Source organism: Anguilla anguilla, chromosome 11 (assembly GCF_013347855.1).
Source record: "Anguilla anguilla isolate fAngAng1 chromosome 11, fAngAng1.pri, whole genome shotgun sequence".
NCBI lineage: Eukaryota > Metazoa > Chordata > Actinopteri > Anguilliformes > Anguillidae > Anguilla > Anguilla anguilla.
In genome coordinates, this window is record NC_049211.1 from 32,958,340 (window position 1) to 32,971,842 (window position 13,503).

A 13,503-nucleotide genomic window follows, 5' to 3' on the forward strand; every position below is an offset into this window, starting at 1 on the left:
CTTTTTTTTGAAGGTCTGGCTCATCCAGCAAAAAAAAAAACCACCTGTAACCGTGTTTTAATAGATAGCAGACCATGAGGCCCATCCACACATTAGAACAGTGCCTTAACAGACACTTGACTGTGGGGCCAATCTATGCACAAGAACAGTGCCTTAACAGATACCAGACTTTGGGGCCCACTCATATGCTAATGTGTATGCGTTTTTGCATACCTGTGCATCTGTGGGAGTCTAAGTCTGTCTGTTTGTTTACTTATCTCACTTTGTATGTGTCTTACAGTCTGCAGGTCTGTCTGTTCATGCTCCTATCTTTGAGAATTGCTACATCTGTATTCTATTGCTTATTTCATATGAATAAGTGCTAAGGGTCTGCAGAGATTGCCTTCCTAACAGTGGACCGAATGCACTGCCCTTGGCGTTGATAGACGGATGTGAGAGACTGTTGCTCCTGCATCGTGCGCTGGTCACGCGCTCTGGTGTGGGCTGTAAGAGAGCGTGAGCCAGCGGCGCGGATCGCTTACTCAGTCTGGTGCCTGTCTATGGAGTGGAACAGCTCCTCCAGCTGCTCGCTGCTGAGGATGCCGTCGGCGAAATGCATCTTGAACTCGTCGAAGGAGAGCTTCCCGTCGTCTGGAACGAGAGAGGGGATCAGGGGTCGGGGTTAGAGAGATCAGAAACGGCCAGAGCTCCGGTAATGAGGCGCGACACACATGCGCCATGTGCTTTTTCTTACCGCCTAAAAGAAAAGAGAGATTTTACCAGCAGGAAACCCACCATAGCACAGAATTCATCCCGCTATCTGCATGTCCGTCAAAACAAAACGCTTCTCATCAGACTTGAGTGTTCAATTGTAGCTAACAGTGTTTTATTAGATTTTTGCAAATAAAAATGCTCAAGTGCTGTATGTTACCAATGTCTGTACTGACTGGAAAAAAACACAAAGCGAATGATTATTGCCAAGTGCAAAGCACATTTCAAAATGCCCACTGGCTCGCAAAAGCTCTCAACCAGAGTCTATCAGCGCATTAAACTAATCTAAAATAAGAAATCGGATAGTGTGTATTTAATCTGCACGGTGCAGGATGCTCTTAAAGAGCTGGGCCCAACTGCATAAGTGCTTGCTTCAGGGAAACTGTCAGCTCTGTCGGTGTTGGACATTATGAAAGAGGAGCTGATGAGTGGCGTCACTAGGGTTGGTGACACCCGGTGTTGGTGACCGGGGGGGGGGTGTAGGTGCTGTTGGAAGTTCGTTGACGGTGGGGCTGGCGGGTGTGGGCTCCGGGAATTGCGTGTTATGCATTCAAACGACAAAGCGCTTCTCGTCACATTAATACCGCTAATTAAATCAACCGGCAGTAAACCGCTTCGGAGAAATTCAACTCGTCGCTGCACAAAACAATGCACAAACAAAATTATTGCCAGTCATTTCGGTGTCACCCCCCTCTGATGGTGTCACCCGGTACGGTCCGCACCCCCCTAGTAAAGCCTCTGGAGCTGATGTCACATCGAGAAGACTGTGGAAAGCCAGCAGGAACAAGACCAATTTGTCGCGCAACTGGCCATGTGCAAAGTAATCTCTCTTTTTTTTTTTTTTTGCTCCGTAGGCAAGCCTCGCTGTTTCATCAATTGCGGACGAACGGACCGGGCCGCCTCCGGGATCGATCTGAATTTCAAATGCCTGGATCTGAATTTAAGATAAGCCAAACGTGCAGCCGTCCGAGCGGGACGGGGCTCTGCGGGAAAACGGCCCGTTCTGGAGCAAGCACAAAACGTCCCCTAACGTGTGCACAGAATGCGCCTTCAGAGATCAAAGCCCACACACCGCCTCTTCTTCCTCCAGTCTCTCTCTGCTGCCCGATCACGGGTAAATGCGGCTGAAAATGACTTATTTAACTCCGAGGCTTTTCTATTAAATTAAATCAGCGTGTTATTACCAGATTTTGCCCGTCTTTTTTTTTCTTCTTTTTTTTTTGAGCCACTGTCTCGGATTTTGTCTTCAGAAGAGAAAAAATTAAATCCTGTTGTCATGGGCAACCATTGCTGCAGGGTTTTTCTTTTCTTTTTTAAATAAAATAAATAAAGCTTCACAGCTGACAAAGAAGGAAAACACAGATTGATGTGGTTGAGTGTCCCTTAATCGAGACACTGCGGTGGCCACCATCTCTGACGGCAAACAGATCATTCTCTCTCATATTTCAGTCAGTTACTAATGGGAAAGAAAGTGTTTTAGACTTTTCTTTACGTCCAGTTGCAGTGGGTATATGATTAATATCTGCGATCTATTTGTTTTGTTGATTACCGAATGCATAGAATAGAAACAGCATAGCATTTTAGCTAAATGACTACAAAGACGGTTTTCAATGTGTATGACAGTTGCTAATTTTTTAACCTTATAATTCACGGTACAATTATCTGTCCTTAGGCTGTACCCAAAAGAAACCAGTCTAAATGAATAAATAATTCATAATATTTAGAAATTTATTTTAAAATACTGTACTTATTTATAAAACTGCTTATTCAGCGAACTTGCAGCAGGCATGCAGTTAAAAGGCTCATCCAACACATAATCCAACACATTTTTCAACTGCTACATTTTTTTATTCTTTCCTTGCATGTGGAACATATATTCAGGTGTAAAATTATATAAATTGAATATTATATAGATATGTTTCTTAGTAAAAAAGGTGCTGGTTGCAGCAAGAAATTAATCAAAAAACAGTATGCTCAAAGTTAAATAATCAGACGGCATTGCATAAATAGTGTTGTAGTCTGTATTTCCCGGTCACTTGTCTCCCCAGTACTGTCTCTGTGTCTGTGTTCTCTGAGCTGCTTCACTCCCCTGTACTTGTGTGATTTCACTATTCGGGTGGTTCCGGGTTTTCGTGGTTTCCCCCTTCTTTCCAGTCTCGCTTTACTTTCTTCCTGCTGATTTCTAGTTTTACTAATTTCTACTAATCCCTACTAACTTATAGATTGTAAAGTACTAACCTCGCTAATATACTAACATGTGAATATTACTAATGGACTAACACACACTAGTTTTGGGTTTTTGATAGTTTAGATCACTATACTAATACATTAACCAGTCTCCCCTTTTCCATGCTGCGCTGTAGCTCCGCCCCTTTTCTTTCTAGCCTGCTCTAACGCTGAGTTCTGCAATTGCCTGCACCTGTCTCTTGCTCTAACTGCACCTCTCTCTCTCTGCACGTGTTTTACCTGCTAAACCCAGGCCGTCTGTTATCATTGTTGTCTATGTGATTCCAGTCCGCGTTTTGTCAGTCCCCTGTCATTTAATTAGTTATCCTAATGTTCTTCACCTGGATGTTTGTTACTCCGCCCTCACTCACGTAACCCCTCCTTGATTGTTACCTTCCCCAGTGTATAAATGTCAGTCTTTTCCACCATGTCCCTGTCAGAACGTTGATCATATTCATTGTGCCGATTATTTGTAAGCCTTTGTTTATTGAGATTCTTGCGACACCCCTTTGCCCGACTTCGAGTTTGCCTGCCCCTTTTGGTTTTGTTTGATCTGGTTCGACCTTCGCTTTTCTTTGACTTCTCTTTTGCCTGCCCCTTTGTACCTTCGCTCTTTCTGATCTCCTGGTTTTTGACTTTTTGCCTGTCTTTTTACTTTTCTTTTGGAAACTCGATTCTGTACAGCACTCTCTCTGATCACCTGGCTACGAACTTCGCACTGATTAAAGACGACGTTTTCTTGGATTTCCCTGGTCTGCGTGTGGGTCCTTACACAGAACATCACAAAATAGCATAATTTAATAATATGAAAGAGCCAGCAACACACTTCTCTTTCACTTCTACATGTTCACACCTTATACAATAGAATGACTAAAGGGATTAACACAGTTCTTACCACATTTATATCAAAAAGGTTGGGGAGGGCATCACCAAGAACATTTTATTTTATTTTTTATGGATGAACATCTTGCTTTTTTCTTTCAGGGGACCAGATGGATGTGTGCTGGCCGTACCCCAGTTATATTATCCTTTTTGAAAGAGAACCGACACAAACAATACCAGCAGACTCGTCTCTATGGTAACCGCATGCCATCAGCCCATCAACTGGAGACTCTGTTCCGTGAGAACTTTTCACCCGTGTTCACTCTGCCATATCTCAAAGGCTTTTTTTTCTGCTTCGCTCCTTCATCTGAGAGCAAGGCTCCTGCCTCATGTCTAAGATGCTGATGCACAGTAGAGTAGCTGTGTGCACATCAAACCAGTTATTTGGCCAGGTGCAGGATAAAAGTACATGTGAAGATTGAAGGAAAATGGATATCCGCACACCGGATTACAGCTCCCGACATAAAAAGAAAAGCAACGTTTCAACCCAACAGGGTCTTCATCAGGCAAAATCTGATGAAGACCCTGTTGGGTTGAAACGTTGCTTTACTTTTTAGTCAATAAAATATTGGGATATGTAATCCAGTGTGCGGATATCCATTTTCCTTCAATCTAAGACGCTGATGCAGCCACAGTACCTAGCAGCCTTCTCCCTGCATACACACGCGCTTGCAAATATTATGGGCGGCAATATGGAAAGTCCTCAGCACCTAACATACATACATAAATGATTCATACACAGCACTCGCATGTGTCATATCTCCATGTTCATGTTGGTTATACCCCGCTGCTCAGTCCAGACGGGCTCTGACAGGTGGGGAGGGGAGGGGGGTGGGCAGGCAGGCTGGCTGTGGATTGATGCGATTTCCTCTTCTGCTATGCCAGCCCAGACCCCCTGGAGAGACGGTGTCACCCTCCAGTAGCACCCCTCAAAGAACCAACACATTTCAGCCAAACAACACGCACCCCTGGGGTGTCAGGCTCATATGAGGGAAAAAGTGTGGGAGTGTGTACACACACACATACACACATGTACATTTGTATTCTTTATGTCCACATTTTATAAATACATAACAAAAGGACATACATTTTTGTTTCTAATCCCATTCCCTCCCGAATCCACAATATTTCTGACCATTCCCACCCACTTCCACGGAACATGGTGTCATATTTCTGCTGGGAACAATATAACAGAGAACTACGTACCTACATACAATACATGCAATGGGAAATATAGAACAATGTTAATGTATGCTGCATTCACATAATTTACCAAGACTAGTAGCATTAGATGTAGCAATAATTTAGAATCTAGGACAGGGTATTCCTGTAGCTAGCTAACGGCAATTCTTCTTGCTAATTCTGTCATGAATGTTAGCAAGCTTAATTCCCTGTCCTAGATTCCACTGCAAATTCTGATGTAGTTATCTGTTATATGTTTCTTGTAGAAATACACTACATGGCCAAAAGTGTGTGGACACCCAACATCTCATCAAAAATTATGGGCATTAATATTGTGATGGTCCACCCCCTTTTCTGCTATAAGAACCTCAACTCTTCTGGGAAGGCTTCATACTAGATGTTGGAGCTTTGCCGCATGGATTTGTTTCTATTCAGCCAGAAGAGCATTAATGACATTTGGCACCAAGCGGGTGATTAGGTCTGGCTTGCAATTGACTTTCCAGCTGATCCCAAAGATGTTGGATAGGGTTGAGGTCAGGGCTCTGTGTAGGCCTTCCCCAAACTGTTGGGGAAGCACAGAATAGTCTAGAATGTGATTGTATGCTGTAGCATTAAGATTAGCCTTCCCTGGAAGTAAGGGGCCAAGCCCAAACCATGAAAAACAACCCCACACCAAGGGGTATCCAGATACTTTTGGTCATATATAGTGTATGAGAGAACATGGTGGTTCTCTGCAAGTGAGTTTAGAACGACAAGCACTGACCCTCCCCACCAGAACATTAGCATTAGCACAAGTACGAATAACATTTTACAAGTTTGCAATTTTTTTGCTGAAGGTACACAGAAAAATTCAAGAGGTTGTAAGAGGTTGATTTCAGAGGTTGTAATTACTGAGTTGTCTTCACTCTAGTTGATTTGAGAGGTTGTCATTACAACATTAAATATTTTCCATTTTCAGCATCAGATTCAGTGTCATAAAAAAATGAATATTAAAATTACTGGTCAAAGAAAACATTTGGTATCAAGATTTTATGTGATGACTGATTCTCGAAAATGAAACGTAAGGATCGAAGTATCAAGACTTCAGTATCGATCCGCACATCCCTAATAAGGACTGCAAAAAAACCTAGTAAGAGGAAACTTGATAAAAAAAGAAAACCTAAATGTAGATTCCCTGTCCTGTACAGAAGAATGCATTCTTTCATGCATAAGAAACAAAACCAGACATTTTATGACCACTATAATCAGGACAATATTGAGTTTTATGTAATGTACTTATCCGTCCAAATCTACTAAGCAGCGGTCCCACCAACTGGGTTGGCAACTTACACAGACTGCAATGGTGTTAAAAGCAGAAACTCAGAGAATATTATGGGCACAAACAATAAGAGAAAGAGTGCAACCTGTTTTATGTTTGTACCAAACGTTCTGTCAAAGAAATGGTGTGCTAAACAAAAAAGCTGCAGCTCATCATCATTAACACACTTACTCACACACACAGACACAGACACACACAAACACACTGCACCCAACCCTTCCCTCCTTTTGGAATTTCTACTACAAAAACCAGCTCCTGCTACATAAGCCTGTTCAGAATTACCTCGGCAGCATTCACTAGCCTAGATACCTTGGCTTATGGTGTAAAATTGTGCCCTGGATTCTGGTTTTGTGTCCAGACGCCATACGCTTTACTCCAGTTTCATAATCTGTGACTGCTCTGTTTTTTGCTGTCAGGTCCAACAGTGGCCTGGATTAGGCCCTTCTCCCATTAGACACTTCTGTTCTATAAGTCCCTCATCTGGCAGTTTTTTGGCTTCCAATCAGTTATGAGAATGAGTCAAAGACTGTTGACAAAAAGCACATGATTTGCAAGCTCATATACCACTAGCAACACAACAAATATGATGGCGTATTTGCGTCGCCATCATAACGACGATTTAGCCAACAAACGTCCACTCGACGCGCTTGACCGATACCTGGAACAGCAAGCAGCAGTCCCAGCAGCTGTGAGGAGCACGGACATGAGAAGGGACGCACAAACCATCGATACGTTAGTCGTCTCTGACGTCACAGACGAATGCTGGAGCCGCTGAAAGCGATGAAAACAGCTGCTGGAGTTTGCCGCGATGAAAACCTGCCCACAGCGTCACCGATCGCACCGATGAAAGAATGATTGAAGAGACCGTGGAACAGGATGCGAGCGACTCTCCAGCACGGACACGCGTCGAGAGTGCGATCCTCAGGGAAATCTCGCGCAGATAGGGAGATGATTAGGAATACCTTTTGCTGGTGACTGCACTGGACCCTAGATTTAGTTTGATACTGTACCACAGTTGGTTTGAGCAGCACCGCATGGCAGTGTATGCAAGACTAACAGAAAAGGCAATTCACCTACATTACAAGCAGCAGTTAAGCAGCCTTTTTACTTTATTTATTTATTTATTTATTTATTTATTTAAAGAATGAAACTATTCTCATTTCAGTCTATATACTACAGACCTATGTATTTTACTGTAAGATTCAGCCTGTGTGTGGTACTATAATAACAATAATGTTGTGTGTGTGTGTGTGTTTGTGTGTGTGTGTGTGTGTTTGGTAGTACAGTAAAAATATAATATTTCCCACTGTTACATTGTTTGGACTCCTGCCAGTGAAGAAGAGAAGTGAGTAGGGTGGACTAGAGGGTGCAACAGCTAGGAGCGTGACAACTGCACAGGGTGCAGAAGCAGGGAAGGAAGCGCCTGAACAGATGGTTTTTCCTCCAAAGAAGACTGTACTGGAGGATCTACAGGGTGGTTCTTTCACTGTTACTGAGCCAGGGACGTATCAGATGGGAGTTCAGAGGGAGATGCAGTACAGCACTGAGCCTTGCATTCCTCCCGACAGCAGTCCTCTAGATTGGGGGAGAGAAAATGCTGCCAAGTACCCAATGCTCTGTCCTTTTATGTAGTCATACCATTCTCTCCCTGTTCCCTCTGTACCCAGTGAGCCAGTGTTTTCAATGGCTGAGGGTATTGCGACAGCGCAGAAGTCACAGCTGCTGGGAGAGAATGTGGACATTCAAAATTTTCTTATTAAAAAATATGACATGGTCATATATGAAAGGCCTTTAAGACCAACTTGCTGATGTCCACTACTGGTTGTAGCTGATGGTTATTAGAATTTGATCTTTATCTTTTTTATAATCTGCAGTATGATACAGCTAGTTCACTGGAAAAGAAAATGTATTTACCCTTTTTGATATTTATTTACCTTTTTGACATATTTTGATATTGCAGTGATTTCATGTCATATTTGATAAATAAATTTTAAAAATGTGAATTAAGGGTTGCTTATTTTCCTTCATTCAACACATTTGGGGGATGTCGTATAGTGTGAATATCAAATTTTAAATCCTGTATTGGGATATAAATCATATCATGGTCAGAGTGAATTGCCTTGTTCCTGTTTGGTACGGTTTTTATGGCACTGCTGCAGGGATCTGCAGGAGAGTTTTTCGCTTTTTTTAAATCATCAAGAGGAACAGTCTTCCGGATGAGCATTTGACCCAAGTATGTCAGTGGGAATAAAACAGATCAGGTCTCAGTCCCATGTTTGGGTAAAATGTGAAAATGCGCAGATTTCGTTTTTTTCGATGAAAACTGTCTGAGACTGGAGACGGTGCTTTTTTTTTCATGAATTTTTCTGTTTTTCATTTCTGACGTCTCTCAGGTATAAATATTTCTCTGTGTCCTTCACTGTGCAGACATCAGCCTGAAAAGGCATGGCCGAGCATTGATCCAAGGCAGCTGAATGCACGCCATTCTTCCCTGCCTGTTGTCACGCCGACTGAGCCAGAGAACAATGAAGACAAGAACGTGGAAATCGAAAGTACGCCTAATTGGAAGCAGCACAGAGACTGACCTTCCTTTAAGGCGGTTTTGAAGGTGACATTTTGGAAGGGCCTCACACAAATGCTTTCCTGTAATCCCCCCCCCCCCCCCCCCCCCCCCACACACCAATCCCGTACCGCACATGGAAATTGCACATCGCCATTGTTTGGACACATGCAACACAAAAAAACATGGACAGTGGACCTACACTCTTTCATCAGGTGTCCATGTGAGGCTTACATGCACTGTCACTCTTTTGTCCTTGGTGTGCGCAGCACAACCTTTCTGATTGGTTGCCTTGGAGGTCATAGGTCACAGACTGAGCACCCCCCCCCTGCTGGCGCCCGGCTGTCACGGCGGTCTTACCGTTCACGGGGGACGGGCGCACTTCGGATTTGAGGTCAGACGGCGACACACTGCTCGCACTGTCCCCCCACTCTGAGGGGGTACACCGACGGGGGGCCCCACAGCCCTGCTGTCAGGCCGCATCACGCGGCGACACCAAAGGACGCCCCCCGCTGGCTGACCCTGCTTGACGGCGCCAAACGAGCCAAACAAATATCAAAGAAAAAACCGATCCCTTTCCATGTTTTAATATCAGCTCTCGCTTCTCCACCACCGGCATGCTGTTGACAGGCCAGAGTAGCCGAACGGACGGGACGATTCTAGAAAATTCTCCAAAAAAAAAAAAAAACATAGACGCGAATGTGCCCGTCTCTGTACATGTCGGAGATTGTTCGGCACGTCTGTCGCGATGGCGTTTCCCCAGGAAACACAGTTGGCTTACATAACGAAACGCCATCGAGTGCTCAAGCTGTCCACACGGAAGACGGGACATTCCATGGACGGCCACGTGCCGGAGGAGGCCATGTGACCGACAAACCGAGGGAAAACGGCAGAACAGGATTTGAGAAGGGTCTTCAATATTTCCTTGTTTTCACAAGGAAATATAGATCCGAGAGCGTTCGGTTAGCCTAGGGCGAGGCATGTGACTGCCAGCAGTGGAGAGCTCGGCAATGATTCCGAGCCCCTTGGGAACCCTGGGACTGCGTAATGCTGAGGGGAATCTATAATCACATCAGCTCTTACATAGTGGCCTCACTCTGACAAAGACAGCCTGATTCTGAGACCCCCCCCCCCCTCCCCCCCCAATCCCCCTCATGATTAGCACGGCACTACTTAAATGTTTTCACAATGTATAAAAACAGAAACACGAAGCATAATCTTCCATATTGTTAAATACTATGTTTCTCACACGTAAACAGCCTTTAACGGTTTATTTATGCAGGACGTGTAAGCAGGACTGTGAGCTCACACTTCAGGACGGTCTTTCTTTCAGGACTTGGGCTGGAAACGGTGGAGACGTGCTCTAACACACTGACGCATTGACGTCCTGTCCTCTGACGCGTTGATACCCCGTCCTCTGACGCACTGACTCCCTGTCCCCTGACTCGATGACGCACAGAAGCCCTGTCCCCTGACGCACTGATGCCCTGTCCTCTGACGCACTGTCACACTGATACCCTGTCCTCTGACGCACTGTTGCCTTGTCCCCTGACGCACTGACCACACAGCGCAGCTAGGGGCACATGCTTTTACAAGAAGCGCCGGTGGACAGAATGCACTCCGGAGGAGAGCTCGTGCCTGTCTGCGTTCCTCCCAATTGGCTGAGGACGTTGCAGTGATGAAATAAGCAGCGAATTCGATTGGGTATTCCAATTTTTTTAAACGTCTGTGAGAAATAACATTTTTCCACTGCTTTGACTTAAGTTAACAATCAAAATCAGGTAAAAGGTCAACAGGTCCATGTCTAGCCGCGTTTAGACTTAACAGCTTCCAATGAGGAGGAGCAGCAAACTATGAAAAAGATGAAGTCAAAAATGTCATCATGTTTGACCTTTGCACGAGCAAAGGTCAGCAAATACACCAAGATCATCAAAATGGTACCAATGAGGGCACAAACAGCTGGGTTACGGTTCTCTCTGTCTCTCTGAACAGAGCGACTAGTCCGTTATCACACAGCTGTCATTCACCAGGCAGGGAACAGCAAAGCAGCAGAGATTCATTCTGATGATCCGGCAGCTGTCTGTACTAACCAGCCGTGCTCCTCTGTCTACAACCGACATAATCTTGGATGAGGTGCTGGATGTCAGGGGACACCTGACATCCAGCACCTCATCGAAATACATCCTCATCCACATACTTTCGGCCATGTAGTGTAGCTGTAGCACAGAGCTAACTGTCCTGCAAGGGGTAGGTAACCCAAGTGACCAGCTAACAGTGCACAATCGGTGAAATGAAAAAATGAGAATACACTTGTTTCAAAGAGAAACTGAACCAGAGCTGCAAACACACTGCCAATGTCTGGAAGGGTCGCACGCTCACACGAGAGTGTGCCCTCTCTTTCAGCCTCAGCCGCGTGGCTTAATGCGTCCCAGCCAGGCTAACTGCGGGGCCGCTAACTGCTAAAGCGCAGCGCCGCGGGACGAACGTCTCCAGGCAACCCTAACCCTGACCCACTGCCCGCCCCACCGCTCGTTATGCGAGCGCGGCCTCTCGTCCTCCGCGCTGAGCGCCGCGCTGTCGGCGTGGGCTCACGTCCGAGCCGTTCTTAAGTCACAGCGTGCGGAGGCAGGGCCTGGATGCTCCTTCTTCTGAGGAACTGACTGGCTCTTGTTTCCGGCAGCCTCCCACAAACGGAGAAGTAGCTGCTCGGTTTAACGTATTTTATCTCTTTTTTTTAAAAACCAGATATAGCTTTGAATCGGGCCAAGGAAAGACAGCAATTAAGGGCCCCCTCATCAAGAATGTAGGCCAATTATCTACATGGTGGTACATAGGAATGGGAAGCTGTTATCGCGCTCATTAGCGTTTGAGATGTTAAAGGTTTATCAGTTCCAAAATGGCTGTCCACCAAGCGCCAAATGTTTACGCACAGCTCATTAGCTTCAGAGTTACACTTGGCATCAGATTCCATCAGACTTTCAGTCCTTTCAATTGATAACTTAAGAGACATTTGTGCTAAACTACCAGGACTGCATCATTACAGTACTACGAGAGAAAGCATTAATCTCATTTTGGTGAAACAAAAAGAACAGATTTTTTTACTCACCATTTTTGTCTGCACGGCGAAATATCTGGAAGAAAAAAAATGACGTTACTTACACACTATTAATCAAGAATAGCATTACCAAAAATGAGCAGGTATGCAATCTGCTGAATTTATAGCAAGATCTTTTTTACATTACAGAGAAGGGCTTCCTCTCTATCTTCTATAATAAAAATTCTTGTTGGTATGGTCCTGTCCTGTTTAGTACATTACATTATACATTTGTTCACAGTACATGCAATGAAAAATAATGTGTATTTACAGACATGTATGCTGTATGTGCAAAAGTCTTAGAAATTCAATATTTCTTCACTCTCACAAATGAAATTAAAACTATATGTGCAACATGGAATATGGATTTTTGAAGAGATGAAAAGGATTCCAGCTCCAATACTTCGATCCATAGATTTGTCATGCCAATAAAGCACGTCGAATTGGACTGGTCCTGAAAAAGCCACAGAATGTTCTATGAGGGTTTAGTGCCAGCATTGTGCTGAAAGAATCCCTGCGATGGCCTATTTATGCTCATGTATCGCAGGATGAGAAGATGTAATCCGCTTCCAGATCTATTCCCTTGTGATGGATTCTCTGGGATTCGTAAAGCCCTGTGGTTACTGTCATAGTGTCCAAAATAAGGTATGTGAGCACTGTGGTGCAGATCCATTCCTTTCATCAAAGACTTGTGTGTGTGTTTATTTGTGTGTGCATATATAATGTGTGTTGTGTGTGTATGTGTGTGTGCATACTGTATATTTGTGTGCATGTGAGTGTATATATATATATATATATATATATATATATAGTGTGTGTATGCTGTGATCTCCATGTTTTGGACAAATACTTTTTTTTCTTGATTTGGCTCCGTACTCCACAATTTTAGATGTGTAATCAAATAATCCCCCTCAGACACATCAAACAGTGGAAGTATTTGGGCGGTGAAAGAATTTGTGTAGTGCTAATGGAACAGGATTAATTTAACAATATCTGTGCTATCTGACTCCAAAATGATGTTTTAATCTTTCCTCTGTGCACAGTTGTGCATAGAAGGAGACTACGAATGAATGACTGTAGCCTCTTTCTGCCAGTAGTGTGGCTCTGTAAAAAATCCTTCAGATACGTCAAACGGCTGAACTGGAACTTGATTAATTTAATTTTATTTCAGTGATGTGACTCCAAAAATAATGTTTTAACCTTCACTCTGTGCTCACGGATGGCTGTCTATCTTGGTAGACGTGGATGTGCCTGGCTCGTGTAGCCTCTCGTCAATTATGTATTCCTACCTCTCCTGATCAGACATCTGCTAATATGAATTCCTAACAACTGTTACACTGCGCGTAAATGTCAAGGATGGATTGGTTTCTATGCGACTTTTCCCTTTATACAGTAAAGAACCAAGCCATCAGGCAGGACCATATCACTGGTTATATGACAGTCAGGTGACAGCGCTCAGTTTACAACACGCTTCTGCTGCCATGAAACTGC

The 13,503-nt window shown here is 44.2% G+C and overlaps 1 protein-coding gene across 2 annotated transcripts in view; it reads right to left on the reverse strand.

Moving 5' to 3' along the window:
* The window catches only part of LOC118207211 (N-terminal EF-hand calcium-binding protein 1-like), a 47,167-nt gene that overhangs the window by 23,291 nt on the left and 10,373 nt on the right, over positions 1 to 13,503 (reverse strand). For both annotated transcript variants that reach the window (XM_035380560.1, XM_035380561.1), the window contains exons 2-3: positions 12,025 to 12,049; positions 522 to 630 (exon numbers count right to left, since the gene is read on the reverse strand). In XM_035380560.1, the coding sequence (XP_035236451.1) occupies positions 522 to 630; positions 12,025 to 12,049 (134 nt within the window). The remainder of the gene's footprint in view (positions 1 to 521; positions 631 to 12,024; positions 12,050 to 13,503) is intronic.